The 18,319-nt window shown below is 53.5% G+C and overlaps 2 protein-coding genes and 1 pseudogene across 3 annotated transcripts in view; 2 read left to right on the top strand and 1 right to left on the bottom strand.

Annotated features, from left to right (window-relative positions):
• COL26A1 (collagen type XXVI alpha 1 chain) overlaps window positions 1–18,319 on the bottom strand; it is a 553,406-nt gene that overhangs the window by 367,337 nt on the left and 167,750 nt on the right. The gene's annotated exons all lie outside the window — the stretch shown is intronic.
• On the top strand, window positions 739–1,441 carry LOC116809396 (small ribosomal subunit protein uS2-like; annotated as a pseudogene).
• Window positions 8,222–13,079, top strand: MOGAT3 (monoacylglycerol O-acyltransferase 3). The gene is made up of 7 exons (XM_032756115.1): window positions 8,222–8,330; window positions 8,561–8,668; window positions 8,771–8,841; window positions 10,189–10,393; window positions 10,605–10,782; window positions 12,634–12,836; window positions 12,925–13,079. The coding sequence occupies exons 1-7, from the start codon at window positions 8,222–8,224 to the stop codon at window positions 13,077–13,079; spliced, it is 1,029 nt and encodes a 342-aa protein (XP_032612006.1).

Genomic DNA, 18,319 nt, shown 5'->3' with positions numbered 1-18,319 from the left:
AGAGGTTGCAGTGAGCCGAGATCATGCCACTGCACTCCAGCGTGGGAGAGAGGAAAACTCTCTCTCTAAAAAAAAAAAAAAAAAAAGCCAGGTGTGGGGGCACATGCCTGTAATCCCAGCTACTTGGGAGGCTGAGGCAGGAGAATTGCTTGAACTCGGGAGGGGGAGGTTGCAGTGAGCTGAGATCGCGCCATTGCACTCCAGCCTGGGCAGCAAGAACGAAACTCCATCTCAAAAAAATAAATAAGCCAGGCTCAGTGGCTCACGCCTGTAATCCTAGCACTTTGGGAGGCCGAGGCAGGCAGATCACTTGAGGTCAGGAGTTTGAGACCAGCCTGGCCAACGTGGTGAAACCCTGTCTCTACTAAAAATAAAAAAATTAGCCAAGTGTGGTGGCACAAACCTGTAATCCCAGCTACTCGGGAGGCTGAGGCAGGAGAATTGCTTGAACCTAGGAGACAGAGGCTGCAGTGAGCCAAGATCGTGCCATGGTACTCCAGCCTGGGTGACAGAGCAAGACTTCATCTCAAAACAAAAAAGCAAAAAAAAGCTTTCCATGCTACCCACAGAGGAGTCCATCCGGTGTTGTTCTGGATTCCTGTTGTAACTTAAAGAGAAACTTTCACAACATCCGGAGCCCTTGATGTCCTGCAAATGAAGGAGCAAGATGTCCTTAATTTCCTTGCAGTGGGAACCCACTTAGGTGGCACCAATCTTGACTTACAGATGGAACAGTACATGTGTAAAAGGAAAAGTGATGGCATCCACATCCTAAATCTGAAGAGGACCTGGGAGAAGCTTCTGCTGGCAGCTTGTGGCATTGTTGCCATTGAAAACCCCGCTGATGTCAGTGTCATACCCTCCAGGAATACTGGCCAGAGGGCCGTGCTGAAGTTTGCTGTGGCCACTGGAGCCACTCCAATCGCTGGCCGCTTCACTCCTGGAAACTTCACTAGCCACATCCAGGCAGCCTTCCGGGAGTCACGGCTTCTTGTGTTTATTGACCCCAAGGCTGATCAGCAGCCTCTCACAGAGGCACCTTATGTTAACCTACCTACCTTGCTCTGTGTCACACAGATTCTCCTCTGCGCCATGTGGACATTGCCATCCCAAGCAACAACAAGGGAGCTCACTCAGTGGGTTTGATGTGGTGGATGCTGGCTTGGGAAGTTCTGCGCATGCGTGGCACCATTTCCTGTGAACACCCGTGGGAGGTCATGCCTGACCTCTACTTCTACAGAGATCATGAAGACATTGAAAAAGAAGAGCAGGCTGCTGCTGAAAAGGCTGTGACAAGGAGGAATTTCAGGGTGAATGGACTGCTCCGGCTCCTGAGTTCACTGCTACTCAACCTGAGGTTGCAGACTGGTCTGAAGGCATGCAGGTGCCCTCTGTGCTATCCAGCAGTTCCCTACTGAAGACTGGAGCATTCAGCCTGCCACAGAAGACTGGTCTGCAGCTCCCACCACTCAGGCCACTGGATGGGTAGGAGCAACAACTGAATGGTCTTAAGCTGTTCTTGCACGAGCTCTTTTCTTTCTTTTTTTTTTTTTTTTTTTTGAGACAGATTTTGAGACAGAGTCTCTCTCTGTCACCCAGCTGGAGTGCAGTGCTGCAATCTTGGCTCACTGCAACCTCCGTCTACCAAGTTCAAGCCGATTCTCCTGCCTCAGCCTCCCAAGTAACTGGGACTACAGGAGAGTGCCACCACACCCGGCTGATTTTTGTATTTTTAGTAGAGACGGGGTTTCACCATGTTGGCCAGGCTGGTCTTGAACTCCTGACCTCAGGTGATCCACTCACCTCAGCCTCCCAAAGTGCTGGGATTACAGGCGTGAGCCACTGTGCTCGGCCCTTGCATGGGCTCTTAAGCAACGTGGAAATAAAGTTGATGGAAAATAAACATCAGTTTCTAAATAAGTAATAAATAAATAAAAATAAATTAACTGGGCATGGTGGTGCACGCCTATAGTCCCAGCTACTCAGGAGGCTCAGGTGGGAGGATCACTTGAGCCCAGGAGTTGGAGGCTACAGTGAGCTATGACTGAGCCACTGCACTCCAGCCTGGGTGACAGGGTGAGACCTTGATTCAAAACATATGTATAGGCTAGGCACGGTGGCTCATGCCTGTAATCCCAGCACTTTGGGAGGCCGAGGCAGGTGGATCACGAGGCGATCGAGACCATCTTGGCTAACATGGTGAAACCCTGTCTCTACTAAAAATACGAAACGTTAGCTGGGCATGGTAGCAGGTGCCTGTAGTCCCAGCTACTCTGGAGGCTGAGGCAGGAGAATGGCATGAACCCAGGAGGCAGAATTTGCAGTGAGCCGAGATTGCGCCACTGCGCTCCAGCCTGGGCCACAGAGCAAGACTCCGTCTGAAAAAAAAAAAAAACAAACCTATTTATCTATATATATATATATACACACACATCAAACAGGCTTGTTCACCTCTCCTAAGATATCTCTTGCCTCCAACAGCTCACCGTCCACATCTAGAATCCTCTTTTTTTAAATTTATTTATTTTTATTTTTATTTTATTTTATTTATTTATTTTTTTGAGACAGAGTCTCACTCTGTCGCCCAGGCTGGAGTGCAGTGGCGCAATCTCGGCTCACTGCAAGTTCTGCCTCCCGGGTTCACGCCATTCTCCTGCGCCAGCCTCCCAAGTAGCTGGGACTACAAGCGCCCGCCACCATGCTCGGCTAATTTTTTTTTTTTTTTTTGTATTTTTAGTAGAGACGGGGTTTCACTGTGTTAGCCAGGATGGTCTCCATCTCCTGACCTCGTGATCCTCCCGCCTCGGCCTCCCAAAGTGCTGGGATTACAGGCTTGAGCTACTGCGCCCAGCCTATTTTTTATTTTTATATTTATTTATTTATTTTTGAGATGGAGTTTTGCTCTTGTTGCTCAGGCTGGAGTGCAATGGCACGATCTCGGCTCACCGCAACCTCTGCCTCCCGGGTTCAAGTGATTCTCCTGCCTCAGCCTCCTGAGTAGGTAGGATTACAGGCATGTGCCACCACACCTGGCTAATTTTGTATTTTTAGTAGAGAAGGGGTTTCTCCATGTTGGTCAGGCTGGTCTCGAACTCCTGACCTCAGGTGATCCGCCCGCATCAGCCTCCCAAAGTGCTGGGATTACAGGTGTGAGCCACCATGCCCGGCCTTTTTATTTATTTATTTTTGAGACAGAGTCTTACTCTGTCACCCAGGCTGGAGTGCAGTGGTGCGATCTCAGCTAACTGCAACCTCCACCTCCCGGGCTCAAGCGATTCTCCTGCCTCCGCCTCCTGAATAGCTGAGACTACAGGCGCCTGCCACCATGCCCAGCTAATTTTAGTATTTTTAGTAGAGACGGGTTTTCACCATGTTGGTCAGGCTGGTCTCAAGTGATCCAAACTCCTGACCTCAAGTGATCCACCCTCCTCGGCTTCCCAAAGTGCTGGGATTACTAGTGTGAGCCACTGCACCTAGCCTTATCTTTATTTTTTTGAGATGAGGGTGGGGTCTCACTATGTTGACTAGGCTGGTCTCGAACACCTGGCGTCACGCGATCCTCCCATCTAGGCCTCCCAAAGTGGTGGAATTACAGGTGTGAACCACCAAACCTGGCCTGGAATCCCTTTCCTTCCTCCTGTCTAGTCTTCAGGGAAAACCTCCTTTAAGGAGCCTTCCTTCCTGCTAGGTGGGGCTGATCACCTTGTTGGTTCCCTTTCTGTGGGATTGAGCACCGTTCTGGCCGGACTTTAGAATCCATCTCACCCTGGGCCCCACTACCCTCATCCCACGTCCTGTGGATGGCTGCAAGACAAGTAGGGACAGGAGAAAACACCTCTTGGCAAGTGTCCTCCCACAGAGGCCTAAGCCGCTCTTGCAGGTCCTGGGCCTCAGGGACCAGCCCCGATGACTGGCAGGTTTTCGGGCTGTTTTGATTCATGGGGAAGCCCTGCCCTTTGTGGGACACCCCATTCAGACCACCTCTCTCCTTCCCAGAGGGTCCTAGTTTCTGTGTTTTGTTTTTTTGGTTGTTTTGTTTTTTGGGGGTTTTTACTTTGCTTTGTTTTTGTTTTTTGAGACAGCCTCTGTTGCCCAGGCTGGAGTGCAGTGGTATAATCATGGCTCACTACAGTCTCAACCTCCTGGGCTCAAGCAATCCTCCTGCCTCAGCCTCCCAAGTAGCTAAGACTATAGGCATGTGCCACCACACACAGCTAATGTTTTTTGAATTTTTTTTTTTTTTTTTTTTTTTTTTGTGAGACGGAGTCTCGCTCTATCACCCAGGTTGGAGTGCAGTGGTGCGATCTCGGCTCACTGCAAGCTCTGCCTCGCCTCCCGGGTTCACGCTGTTCTCCTGCCTCAGCCTCTCCAAGTAGCTGGGACTACAGGCGCCCGCCACCACACCCGGCTAATTTTTTTGTATTTTTAGTAGAGACGGGGTTTCACCGTGGTCTCGATCTCCTGACCTCATGATCCGCCCGCCTCGGCCTCCCAAAGTGCTGGGATTACAAGCATGAGCCACCGCGCCCAGCCTAATTTTTTTTTTTTTGGTAGAGATAGGGTCTTGCTTTGTTGCCCCGGCTGGTTGAACTCCTGGACTCAAATTATCCTTGGCTTCCCAAAGTGTGCAGGGATTACAGGGCTGAGTTGCCACAACTGACCAGCCCCCCTGACCTCTGCAGAGTTCAAACACCTCCCCCAGGCGCTGGGCCACACCCCTGGTCATCTCTGTTGGTCCCATTGGTCATAGCCTTGTGAGCCCAGGTAATGATTCCTTCCCTGGGAGCCTGGGGCTCCAGTGTGCAGAGCAGCAAAGGGGGCGGAAATGGGGGCGGGACCAAGGTCAAGGGTCAGGGCTAGCGTGTTGAGCCAAAAGGAGATGTGCTTAAGAAATGGGGATAGGCCGGGCGCGGTGGCTCACGCTTGTAATCCCAGCACTTTGGGAGGCCAAGGAGGGCGGATCACGAGGTCAGGAGATCGAGACCACGGTGAAACCCCGTCTCTACTAAAAATACAAAAAAACTAGCTGGGCGTGGTGGCGGGCGCCTGTAGTCCCAGCTACTCGGAGAGGCTGAGGCAGGAGAATGGCGTGAACCCGGGAGGCGGAGCTTGCAGTGAGCCGAGATTGCGCCACTGCACTCCAGCCTGGGCGACAGAGGAGACTCCGTCTCAAAAAAAAAAAAAAAAAAAAAGAAATGGGGATGGCCCCCGTGTGATGTTCCTCCAGAATATGGTGGCCTCCTCCAGCCTCCTCCAAAGGGGTCTCCAAGTGTTTGCTGTCCTGCAATGGGTCTTCTCCTTCTTAGGGCTTGGTGAGTCCCCAAGGCCTGGGGATCTGGGCAGGGCCCCAGCAGCTGGTGATCTGTTTTCCTTTACCCCAAGGGAGGAGGTGTAGGGAGGGAGTTTGGGAAGCAGGTGGAATGGAAAGGGGCAGAGGGAAGCCTTGGGCTTAAACACCTGTACTGTGAGCTCCCCCTGCCCCGTCTTCCAGCCCAGGTGCACCTGGCAGCCTGGCTCTTGCATTCCTCAGCTGGGCTTGGATGCTGGCGGTCCTCTACCTGGTCTGGCTCTATTGGGATAGAAACACACCCAGGGCTGGAGGCCGCAGATCTGCCTGGGTTTGCAACTGGGCAGTTTGGAGACATTACCGTGACTACTTCCCCCTCTCGGTGAGAACCTGGGCCGTGGGGTGCTGGGTGCGGTTGGGGCTTCAGAATAGACTCTTGGGACCACCATCTCCCAAAGTGCAATCTCACTCTTGGGGTGGGGTGTGCCCATCTGCTTCCCAGCTAGTTAAAACTGCAGAGTTGGACCCCTCCTGGAACTACCTCTTTGACTTCCACCCTCACGGGGTCCTGGTCGTGGGAGCCTTCGCCAACTTCTGCACAGAGCCCACGGGCTTCTCCTGCCTCTTCCCGGAGCTCCCGCCACACCTGCTCATGCTGCCTTGTTGGTTCCATCTCCCCTTCTTCCGGGACTACATCATGTCAGGTGGTGAGAAGAGGGGGACCTTGCTGCTGTCTCCTGCCCCTCCATCCTCCTCCCAGGGGACTCTGGGGCCCAGCTCTCCTTTCCCCATGTCCTCTCCACTCTTCTTTCCAAGTCCCAGGCTTTGGCTGGGTGCGGTGGTTCACACCTGTAATCCCAGCACTTTGGGAGGCGCAAGCGAGAGGATCACTTAAGGCCAGGAGTTCAAGACCAGCCTGGTCTGAACACAGTGAAACCCCATCTCTACATAACGAAAAACAAAAACAAAAATTTAGCCAGGTGTGGTGGTACACACCTGTGGTCCCAGCTACTGGGAGGCTTGAGGTGGGAGGATCACTTGAGCCCTGAAGGTCAAGGATGCAGTGAACCAAGATCCGGCCACTGTACTCCAGCCTGGGCAACAGAGCAAGACTCCGTCCCTAAATAAATAAGTAAAGACCCAGGCGCTGGGTCCCCCAGCTTCTGCCCTCCACCCAGGTTTGGTCTCCTTTGTCAAGGCCCCAAGTTGCCTCAGGGGTGGCCAGGTGGCTGTCCTGGCCGTGGGAGGGCCCCTGGAGGCGCTGGAGGCAAAACCCGGACAACTGAGCTTGCGGAATCGGAATCAGAAGAGATTCGTTAAGGCAACTCTGGAACTCGGGTGAGGACCAGAGCGTGACCCGGTGGGGATGCCAGGGCTGCCGGGCCGGGGAGGAGCAGAGTGGCGCCACCCGCGGACCCCGGGGCCAGAAGTCAGCCGCGCCCCGCTCCCCTGCGGCCTCCCTAGTGCCTGTCTTCTCCAGGGAGAACGAGCTCTTCCAGCGGTTCCCGAATCCGCCGAGCTCGTGGGTGTGGAGGGCGCAAGAGGCTCTGCATCCGCTGCTAAGCGTGGCCCTGCCGCTGTTCCTGGGCCGCCGGGGCCTCCCGCTGCCCTTCCGCGCGCCCATCCGCACCGTCGGTGAGCCCCGGCCTCCGCCCCGCCATCCTGGCCCAGGGCCCGCTCCCTCCCCGTCCCGGGTTGGGGCCTCGCCCCCCAGACTGGCCTTTGGCCACCGCGCCAGCCCTGAACTGTTCCCGCCTATCCCCACGGGCTGAAGGGAGGGAAGGAGGAAGAGAGGAGGAGAACCGGGGATCCCAGCCCCGATCGCCTCCCGTCCCGCCCGCAGTGGGAGCGGCGATTCCCGCGCAGCAGAGCCCCCCGCCCAGTCCGGCCCAGGTGGACTCGCTGCAAGCGCGCTACGTGGGGCGACTCACGCAGCTCTTCGAGGAGCACAAGGCGCGCTATGGTGTCCCAGACGACAGACACCTGGTCCTCACCTAGGCGCGCCCCACCGCCTGGCCTCGCCTGTCCGCTGGGTGACTGCAGGTGGGCAAGTGAAATTAAAGATTGGCGGCCGGGCGCAGTGGCTCATGCCTGTGATCCCAGCACTTTGGGAGGCCGAGGCGGGTGGATCACTTGAGGTCAGGAGTTCGAGACCAGCCTGGCCATCATGGTGAAACCCCGTCTCTATTAAAAATACAAAAAAAAAAAAAAATTAGCCAGACGTGGTGGCGCGCCTGTAATCCTAGCTATTGGGGAGGCTGAGGCAGGAGATCGTTTGAACCCGGGAGGCGGAGGTTGCAGTGAGCCGAGATCGTGCCACTGCACTCCAGCCTGGGTGACTGAGTGAGACAACGTCTGAAAAAAAAAATAAAAAGAAGAAAAAGAAAAAAATTAAAGGTGGGAAACAGACCTGCAGCCTGTGTGTGTTTGTGCATGGCGGGGGAGGTCCAGGCAGGGGTGAGGACCGTGATATTCCTGGAGACGCCCGGACCAGGCCCCCCCGCCCCGCCCCCCCCCACTGGAGGTCAAATAGTCTCAGCAGGGTTCCTGGCCCCTTCCAGCACCCAGTGGGTGGGGCTAGCCAGATCACTCTTGTCCACTCCAAATCAATTCCTGAGGCACTCGGGTGTCACCTCTCCCTTGCACACCCCTTAGGCCTCCCAGCCCCACCCAGCAGCCAGCCCAGGCTGGTGACTGACAGGAAGTTCAAAGATCAGGCAGAGAAAAAACCCAGAGACCTCTGGGGCTCTGGATCCAAAGATCTCCCCACTCACGCACCTATGGACACACGCTACTCTGGGAGGTGATTTGCGACTTAGCCAGGCCCCCAAGGCTGGGCTCCTGTAGGGAGAAAGTCTGCCCAGGTCCACATCCAAGCCTTCATCGTTTGTCCTCCAGGTTCTGGAATCCTGCTGGAAGAGGGGAGCTTCTGCAATGGGAGTTGCCACAGCCCCGCCGCCCCCAGCCACTTCCAAAACCCTGCAGAAGCAGCATCTAGAAGCAGTGGGCGCCTACCAATATGTGCTCACTTTCCTCTTCATGGGTGAGAGCGGGGGAGGCGTGGGTGCCTGGGGTCTGCTAGGGGTGTAGGGCTTGGAGGGAGAGTGGCTGGGCTGCTGGCTTGCATGCCTGAGGACAGTGACCAGGTGACTGGTCTGGGAGAGGGCCAGAGGAGATAGCTGGTTGTTCTGAAGGGGAGGAAGGGAAGGGAGCAGCTGGAGGGAATGATGGAGTTTCAGAAGTGAACTCTTTTCTTTCTCTCCCTTCCCCCAGGCCCTTTCTTCTCCCTTCTTGTCTTTGTCCTCCTTTTCACGTCACTCTGGCCCTTCTCTGTTTTTTACTTGGTGTGGCTCTATGTGGACTGGGACACACCCAACCAAGGTGAGCTCCGGACTGGGGCCCAGGTAGCCAGAGATGGTGGGAACATGGGGGTGAGGGGAGGTGGCTCCAGGGGTTCGCCCACAAGTATCTCATTGTCCGCAGGTGGAAGGCGTTCGGAGTGGATAAGGAACCAGGCAATTTGGAGACAACTAAGGGATTATTATCCTGTCAAGGTGATGGGTCACCCTGCAGAAACACTGCTTCCTACCTCTCCCCATCTCCCTCCCACACCTAAGAGCCCTTTCCTGTGCTGGGGCCTGAGCTCCCCACTGCCTAAGCTCAGGCAGTGGGACAGGGAATGGATTTTTTTTTTTTTTCAGACTGAGTCTCCTGTCACCAAGGCTGGAGTGTAGTGGTGCAATCTCAGCTCATTGCAACCTCCGCCTCCTAGGTTCAAGCTATTCTCATGCCTCAGCCTCCCTAGTAGCTGGGATTATAGGCGCCCGCCACCATGCCCGGCTAATTTTTGTAGTTTTAGTAGAGACAGGGTTTCAACATGTTGGCCAGGCTGGTCTCAAACGCTTGGCCTCAAGTGATCCGGCCGCCTCGGCCTCCCAAAGTGCTGGGATTACAGCCATGAGCCACCGTGCCCGGCCTGGGAGTGGATGATATTCAAGAGCGGGGCCTTGGTGGGGCACCATGGCTCATGCCTGTAATCCAAGCACTTTGGGAGGCCGAGGTGGGAGCATCGCTTGAGCCCAGGAGTTGGAGGCTGCAGTGAGCCATGATTGCGCCACTGTACTCCAGCCTGAGCAACAGAGTGAGACCTTGTCTCTAAAAAAAAAAAAAGGCGGTTGTGGTGGCTCAAGCCTTTAATCCTAGCACTTTGGGAGACTGAGGTGGGTGGATCACCTGAGGTCAGGAGTTCGAGACCAGCCTGACCAACATGGAGAAACCCCATCTCTACTAAAAATACAAAACAAATTAGCCAGACATGGTGGCACATGCCTGTAATCCCAGCTACTCTGGAGGCTGAGGCAGGAGAATTGCTTGAACCCGGGAGGCAGAGGTTGTGGTGAGCTGAGATGATGCCATTGCACTCCAGCCTGGGCAACAAGAGTGAAACTCTGCCTCAAAAAAAAAAAAAGAGAGAGAGAGTGGGTGAGGTGGCTCACTCCTGTAATCCCAGCACTGTGTGAGGCCAAGGCGGGCAGATCAGGAGGTCAGGAGTTCAAGACCAACCTGGCCAATATGGTGAAACCGTGTCTCTACTAAAAATACAAAAATTAGCTGGGCATAGTTTCACGTGCCTGTAATCCCAGCTACTCGGGAGGCTGAGGCAGGAGAATAGCTTGAACGGGGACCGAGAGGCAAAGGCTGCAGTGAGCCGAGATCGTGCGGCTGCACTTCAGCCTGGGCTACAGAGCAAGACTCCGTCTCAAAAAAAAAAACCAAAAAACCTGGGCCCTTGACCCTATCCTAAGAACCCTTAACTCGGAACTCTGTTGGGGTGGAGGGCCCCTCTTTTCAGCTGGTGTCTTGCCTTCCATCCTCCCTTCATCCTCCTCAACACCCCGAAGCTGGTGAAAACGGCAGAGCTGCCCCCGGATCGGAACTACGTGCTGGGCGCCCACCCTCATGGGATCATGTGTACAGGCTTCCTCTGTAATTTCTCCACCGAGAGCAATGGCTTCTCCCAGCTCTTCCCGGGGCTCCGGCCCTGGTTAGCCGTACTGGCTGGCCTCTTCTACCTCCCGGTCTATCGCGACTACATCATGTCCTTTGGTGAGCCGAATGGGAGGAGACTCCTGACCAGATGTTCCCTGGCCCCTCTGGGACCCCCCCCCCCATAACAAGTCCCCCACCCAGGACAGGGGCTAGCCTGAGCATTGGCCAGACTTGCAGTGAGCATTTGGGTAGGTTCCCTGCCTTGGAGATGGGGGTAGGGGGCTCGGAACTAAAGGCTGGGTGAGGGGCAGGGGTGCCATGGAGGCAGATGGGAACTGTCCCGTGAGCCGCCAGAGCCTGGACTTCATCCTGTCCCAGCCCCAGCTCGGGCAGGCCGTGGTCATCATGGTGGGGGGTGCGCACGAGGCCCTGTATTCAGTTCCCGGGGAGCACTGCCTCACGCTCCAGAAGCGCAAAGGCTTCGTGCGCCTGGCGCTGAGGCACGGGTGAGTGCGCGCATGCAGGCCCTACCTGTCAGTTCTCTGCTGGTTTATGCCCTCCCTCAGTCCCCAGACATCTGGGTCCCTGCAGGGGGGATCTGGGTGCCCAGAGACCAGCGCCGTGCCCTGCACCGAGGCCCACGTGGGCTCTCCAGGGCATGACTCGGTACCAAACATGGGGCCCGCTTACCCCAGGCTCCCTCCCACCTCCGTGGAGACAGGACCATAATGCAAATAGCAGGGCCCTCGGGCTCAGAAGCCCTGGCTTCCCTCTCTGACCCCATCTCAAAGGCAAGCCCTTGCACTTGTTCCTTTTTTTTGTTATTGTTGTTGAGACGGAGTCTCGCTCTGTCGCCCACGTTGGAGTGCAATGGCGTGGTCTCGGCTCACTGCAACCTCTGCCTCCCGGGTTCAAATGATTCTCCTGCCTCAGCCTCCCGAGTAGGTGGGACCACAGGTGCCCATCACCACACAGGGCTAATTTTTGTATTTTTAGTAGAGACGGGGTTTCACCATTTTGGCCAGGCTGGTCTTGAATTCCTGGCCTCAAGTGATCCGCCCACCTCGGCCTCCCCAAGTGCTGGGATTATAGGCGTGAGCCACCGTGCCCGGCCGGACTTGTTTCTTTACTTGTGAAGAGGGCTGATACCTACCTTGCCACAATGTTGTTATTGCAAAGACCGAATGAGAAAATGACTATGAGAAGGCCCACTACACAATTGTGTCTCAAGAAATGTGAGTCCTGGCTGGGGGTGGTGGTTCACACCTGCAATCCCAGCGCTTTGGGAGGCCAAGGCAGGAAGATCACTTGAAGCCAGGAGTTCAAGACCAGCCTGGGCAACATAGGGAGACCTCATCTCTACAAAAATAAAAAAAAAATTAGCCAGGTGTGGTAGCGCACGCCCAAAGTTTCAGCTATTCGAGAGGCTGAGGTGGGAGAATGGCTTGAGCCGAGGAGGTTGAGGCTGCAGTGAGCTATGATTGCATCACTGCCCTCCAGCCTGGGCAAGAGAGCAAGGCCTTGTCTTTTTAAAAAAAATTTAATTATGTATTTATTTTAAATTTTCTAATTTTTAATTTTTGGAGATGGAGTCTTGTTCTGTCGCCCAGGCTGGAGTGCAGTGGTGCGATCTCGGCTCACTGCAACCTCCACCTCCCAAGTTCAAGCAGTTCTCCTGTCTCAGCCTCCGAAGTACCTGGGACTACAGGTGCACATCACCACGTCTGGCTAATTTTTGTATTTTTAGTAGAAATGGGATTTCACCATATTGGTCAGGGTGGTCTCGAACTCCTGACCTCAGGTGATCCACCCACCTCAGCCTCCCAAAGTATTGGGATTACAGGCGTGAGCCACCACACCCAGCCTATTTATTTTTTGAGACAGTCTCACTCTGTCACCCAGACTGAAGTGCAGTGGTGCAATCTTGGCTCACTGCAACCTCTGCCTCCCAGGTTCAAGTGATTCTTGTGCCTTAGCCTCTGTAGTAGCTGGAATTACAGGTACACACCTCCACACCCGGCTAATTTTTATATTTTTGCAGAGATGGGGGTTTCACCATGTTGTCCAGGCTGGTCTCCAACTCCTGACCTCAAATGATCCTCCCACCTCGGCCTCCCAAAGTGCTGGGATTACAGGTGTGGTTAGCCACAAGGCCCTCTCTCTAAAACAAAGAAAAAGAAAGAGAAAGAAATGTGAGTCCTGTCTTCTAGATCTTTCTTTGTAGCCATAGTCATGTGCTTTGAATGACCCTGGGAGGTAGCATCTGGACGTAGTGGGAGGGACTTGAAGCCCCTGGGGTGCCCATCTCGGAGCAGTCCAGCAGCCTGAGCCCCCTCTTCTCTCTTGCTCCTTCCCAGGGCGTCCCTGGTGCCCATGTACTCCTTTGGGGAGAATGACATCTTTAGACTGAAGGCTTTTGCCACAGGCTCCTGGCAGCATTGGTGCCAGCTCACCTTCAAGAAGCTCACGGGCTTCTCTCCTTGCATCTTCTGGGGTCGTGGTCTCTTCTCAGCCACCTCCTGGGGCCTGCTGCCCTTTGCTGTGCCCATCACCACTGTGGGTGAGTGCCCACCTCCGAGGGGATGGCCACCAGCAGCTGCGTGGGCATCAGGGATCCCTCGCCCACCTATGCCTCCCTCTCCCTGCAGTGGGCCGCCCCATCCCTGTCCCCCAGCGCCTCCACCCCTCTGAGGCAGAAGTCAATCACTATCACGCCCTCTACATGACGGCCCTGGAGCAGCTCTTCGAGGAGCACAAGGAAAGCTGTGGGGTCCCCGCTTCCACCTGCCTCACCTTCATCTAGGCCTGGCCGAGGCCTTTCGCTGAGCCCCTGAGCCCAAGGCACTGAGACCTCCAGCCACTGTGGACTCCATGCCTCCTATAAAAGGTAGTTCTGGGCCCAGCGCAGTGCCCCACGCCTGTAATCCCAGCACTTTGGGAGGCCAAGGTGGGAGGATCGTTTGAGCCCAGGAGTTGAAGACCAGCCTGGGCAACATAGTGAGACTTCATTTCTACAAAAATTAAAAAATAATGTTTTTAATTAGCCGGGCATGGTGGCATGTGCCTGTAATCCCAGCTACTCGGGAGGCTGAGGCAGGAGACTTGATCGAACCCAGGAGGCGGAGGCTGCAGTGAGCTGAGATCGCACCACAGTACTCCAGCCTGGGCAACACAGCGAGACTCAATCTCAAAAAAAAAAAAAAAAAAAAAAAGATTGTTAAAGCTATAGTAGGCTGGGTGTGGTGGCTCATGTCCGTAATCCCAACACTTTGGGAAGCTGAGGCAGGTGGATCACCTGAGGTCAGGAGTTCAAGACCAGCCTGGCCAAAATGGCAAAACCGCCTCTCTACTAAAAATACAAAAATTAGCCGGGCATGTTGGCTCATGCCTATAATCCCAGCTACCCGGGAGGCTGAGACAGGAGAATCACTTGAACTCAGGAGGCAGAGGTTGCAGTGAGCTGAGATCACACCATTGCACTCCAGTCTGGGCAACAGAGTGAGAATCCATCTCAAAAAAAAAAAAAAAAATGTTGTTAATGCTGTAATCATTCTGGAAGTGAACATGGCCAGGCATGACCTGCCCCCATCTTGATGTGCTACAAAGCTGCTACCTTAGGCCGGGCGCGGTGGCTCCAGCCTGTAATCCCAGCACTTTGGGAGGCCGAGGCGGGTGGATCACGAGGTCAGGAGATTGAGACCATCCTGGCTAACACGGTGAAACCCCGTCTCTACTAAAAATACAAAAAATTTAGCCGGGCATGTTGGCGGGCGCCTGTAGTCCCAGCTACTTGGGAGGCTGAGGCAGGAGAATGGCGTGAACCCGGGAGGCGGAGCTTGCAGTGAGCCGAGATGCGCCACTGCACTCCAGCCTGGGGGACAGAGCAAGACTCCGTCTCAAAAAAAAAAAAAAAAAAAAAAAAAAGCTGCTACCTTAGATTGGGTATCAGGACCCTGAACTGTCTTCCCAGTGAGAGTTCATCTGTGGCATGACCTTGGACAAGCCTCTTCCTTTTGCCTGTTTACTTCTTTGTCTGTAAATAAAGGCATCTGCTTAGCAAAGAGCTGTTGGGCATTGGGATGGAGTTAGGAGGGAGGATGCATGGAGAGGCAGGCTTTGTAGAGTGAGCAGGATTTAGGTGGAGGTGAAGTTAGGGTAGATGGCAGAATTCCAAGAGCTAAAGGTAAGAGCAGTCAAGGGCACTTAACAGGACGGGGAAATGGTACCATCCCCAGGGAAGGAAAGACAGAGTTAAGAACACAGCTTACGGCCGGGCGCTGCCTCTCATGCCTATAATTCCAGCACTTTGGGAGGCCGAGGCAAGTGGATCACAAGGTCAAGAGATCAAGACCATCCTGGCCAACATGGTGAAACCCTGTCTCTACTAAAAATTCAAAAATTAGCTGGGTGTGGTGGTGTTCTCCTGTAGACCCAGCTACTCAGGAGGCTGAGGCAGGAGAATTGCTTGAACCTGGGAGGCGGAGGTTGTGGTGAGCCAAGAGCGCGCCATTGCACTCCAGCCTGGGCAACAAGAGTGAAACTCCGGCCAAAAAAAGAAAGAAAAAAGAAAAATACTAGAAATTAGCCAGGTGTGATGGCTTATGATTGTCATCCCAGCTCCTTAGGAGGCAGAGGTGGGAGACTCTCTTGAGCCTAGGAGGTCAAGGCTGCAGTGAGCCGAGATTGTGCCACTGCACTCCAGCCTGGGTAACAAAGCGAGACCCATCTCAAACAAACAAACAGACAAACAAAAAGAGCTCTGGGGTGGTCACAGCATCCTCTGACTTTGGTCAATCCTATTTGCTGGCTGGCTTTGTGTATCCAGGACTTCATCAAGAATAACTCATTGAAATGTAATTGGAATGCCCTATATTTGCTTCTACTGTCCTATAAAATTTATTTGTGGGAAGAATTTTCCCTTTATTGGATGAAAATCTGGGCAGTCCCACGACTTCCCTGGGTGATTCTCAGATAACAATAATCTCATTTTAATCTCAGATAATAAGATTCTCAGATAATAAGATTCTCATTTTAAGTTGGAGCATAGAAATGTTTCATTCAGGCCAGGCATAGTGGCTCATGCCTGTAAGCCCAGCACTTTAGGAGGCCAAGGCAGGAGGATCACCTGAGACCAGGAATTCAAGACCAGCCTGGCCAACATAGTGAAACCCCGTCTCTACCAAAAATACAAAAATTAGCTGGGCGTAGTGGCTGGTGTCTGTAATCCCAACTACTCTGGAGGTTGAGGCAGGAGAATCGCTTGAACCTGGAGGTGGAGGCTGCAGTGAGCCAAGATTGCACCGCTGCACTCCAGCCTGGGCGACAGAGTGAGACTGTGTCAAAAAATAAAAATAAATAAAAATAAAAATAAATCAGCTCTGGGTTTGAGCAACCTCAGCCTGGATACCCTTGGAGTTCAGGCAGGCCTCGACGTGGCCACTTGTCCTTCCCTCTTTCCTGCCGTGGGAGCATCCAACCAATCACAATCCGGCCAATAGATTTCTCCAGTGGGCACATTTTCCAGACACTGGGGATGGGCCGGGTATGGTAGTACGCATCTGTCATCCCAGAGTTTGAGAAGCCAAGATGGGAGGATTGCTTGAGGCCAGGAGTTACAGGCTGAGCCAAGATTGCACCACAGCACCAGCCTGGGCAACAGAGCAAAACCCGTCTTTTATTTTTTATTTTATTTTATTTTATTATTTTTTGAGACGGAGTCTCGCCCTGTCGCCCAGGCTGGAGTGCAGTGGCGCGATCTCGGCTGACTGCAAGCTCCGCCTCCCGGGTTCACGCCGTTCTCCTGGCTCAGCCTCCCAAGTAGCTGGGACTACAGGCGCCTGCCACCACCCCTGGCTAATTTTTTGTATTTTTTTTTTAGTAGAGACGGGGTTTCACCGTGTTTGCCAGGATGGTCTCGATCTCCTGATCGCGTGATCTGCCCGCCTCGGCCTCCCAAAGTACTGGGGTTACAGGCGTGAGCCACCAAGCCCGGCCCAAAACCCGTCTTTTAAAAAAGAGGAAGAAGAAGCTGCATTTGCAGCGTTGTGAGCTCAGCCTGTCGCTTTCTTTCGGGGCTGTTCTCTCCTGCTATCCTCCATGTGGCCACCAGAGGGCGGTCTCTACACAGAAGGCAAATCTGTCCCTCCCTTGCCTGAAGTCCTCGGGGTCTAGCCAGCCTCTGCCTACAGGCTGGGTCCAAGGTGCAGCCCCACCCAGGGCAGACGACCCAGAACTGCTTGTTCTTGCAAACCAGGCTGTGTTTCAGCCCTGGGCTTCACTCGGGCTGTCCCCTCCCACCTGAAGGACCCAGCCCCTCTTATCTGGAAGGGGACTTTCAAGACTCAGTTTAGGTTCCATTTCCAAGACACGTTCCCCGACCTGCCAACCTGCCAGGCTGGTCCAGGGCCCTCCTCGCCATCCCCATAGCTCTGCTTAAAGATCTATCACGACCTTCTCCAGCCTGGTCAACATGGTGAAAACCCATCTTTACTAAAAATACAAAAATTAGCTGGGCATGGTGACAGGTGCCCCTGATCCCAGCTACTTGGGAGGCTGGGGCAGGAGAACCACTTGAACCCGGGAGGCAAAGGTTGCAGTGAGCAGAGATTGCGCCACTGCACTCCAGCCTGGATGACAAAGTGAGACTCCATCTTAAAAAAAAAAAAAAAAACAGATCTATCACGACCTTCTGTGTTTTTTTGTTTGTTTTGTTATTTTGTTTTTTTGACACATGGTCTAGCTTTGTCACCCAGGCTGGAGTGTAGTGGTTCCACCATGTTGCCCAGGCTGGTCTTGAACTCCTGGGCTAGAGCGATCCTCCCACCTTGGCCTCCCAAGGTGCTGGGATTACAGGTGTGAGCCACTGCACCTGGCCCTCTGTGTTGCTTTAAAACAGCAATTTATCCAAAAGTTAAATAACTTGAGCATCAGTAAGAAAGGCAACTGCAGGCTGGGTGTGGTGGCTCACACCTGTAATCCCAGCACTTTGTGAGGCCAAGGCAGGCGGATCACGAGGTCAAGAGATTGAGACCATCCTGGCCAAAATGGTGAAACCCCGTCTCTACTAAAAATACAAAAATCAGCTGGGCGTGGTGGTGTGCGCCTGTAGTCTCAGCTACTCGGAAGGCTGAGGCAAGAGAATCGCTTGAACCCGAGAGGCAGAAGTTGCAGTGAGCCGAGATCGTGCCATTGCACTCCAGCCTAGGCAACAAGAGTGAAACTCTGTCTCAAAAATTGAAAAAAAAATATATATATATATATATATATATATATCTCTCTCAAAGTTTTGGAATCTGGGACGTCCAAGATCAAAGCACCAGCCAAAATGGCATCTGGAGAGGGTTCACTTCATCACGTGTGTCATCTTCTCGCCCTAACCTCACACGGAGAAGAGAGGAGGGTCTCTCTCAGGTCTCTTTTTTAAGGGCACTGTGCTATTATCTATATATCCATTTATAGATCCTATATATAGATCCGAGGTTCTTGGCTCATAACTCCCAAAGCCCTTGTTATTTCCTAAGTAACTAAAACAATCGGACCTTCTCTTGTTAGAGTAGTTGGCCTATGTCCTCAATTCCCGAAGCAACTTCGCAACAGCTTCAGAGTGATAAAAGTGAAAGACGGTCTTTTGTTAGAACGTGGGGGCACTTTTGGCCTCAGAAGCAGGCTTCAGAAAACAGTCTCTCTGTCTCTGACCTCCTCCTGGCCTCCTCTCTCCTGCTCCTTTTTCTCACCTAGGCAGGCCATAGAAACTAAAAATATACTGGAATCTTCTTCCCCTGCCGTTCTGTCTGAAGCTGGTTATTAAGAGATGCTCTGACCTACCTTCTCTGATTGTGGGTCATGAGACCCTCATTTCAGAAGGGGTCCTGCCTCATCCCCTGGAGGAAGGAACACTACACAGAGAGAGGCCAAGGAGAATCTGAACAGACAGGCCTGGCTGGGCTTCCCCACTCGGTCTGTTAGTATTAGGTGGTACCCTTTTTGTCCAATCACATTTCTTTTTTTTTTTTTTTTTTTGAGACAGAGTTTTGCTCTTGTTGC

This window comes from Hylobates moloch, unplaced genomic scaffold (genome assembly GCF_009828535.3).
Source record: "Hylobates moloch isolate HMO894 unplaced genomic scaffold, HMol_V3 SCAFFOLD_1, whole genome shotgun sequence".
NCBI classification, from domain to species: domain Eukaryota; kingdom Metazoa; phylum Chordata; class Mammalia; order Primates; family Hylobatidae; genus Hylobates; species Hylobates moloch.
The sequence above is the reverse complement of the archived record's forward strand: the minus strand, read 5'-3'. Positions and strand labels throughout refer to the sequence as shown.

What these genes read in the sequence shown, in the direction of transcription:
- MOGAT3 (XM_032756115.1), top strand. Translation starts at nt 8,222, where the DNA reads ATGGGAGTTGCCACAGCCCCGCCGCCCCCAGCCACTTCCAAAACCCTG. An exon ending in CGACTACATCATGTCCTTTG is followed by an intron (nt 10,394 to 10,604) that starts GTGAGCCGAATG and finishes CCATGGAGGCAG; the next exon opens with ATGGGAACTGTCCCGTGAGC. An exon ending in CGCCTGGCGCTGAGGCACGG is followed by an intron (nt 10,783 to 12,633) that starts GTGAGTGCGCGC and finishes GCTCCTTCCCAG; the next exon opens with GGCGTCCCTGGTGCCCATGT.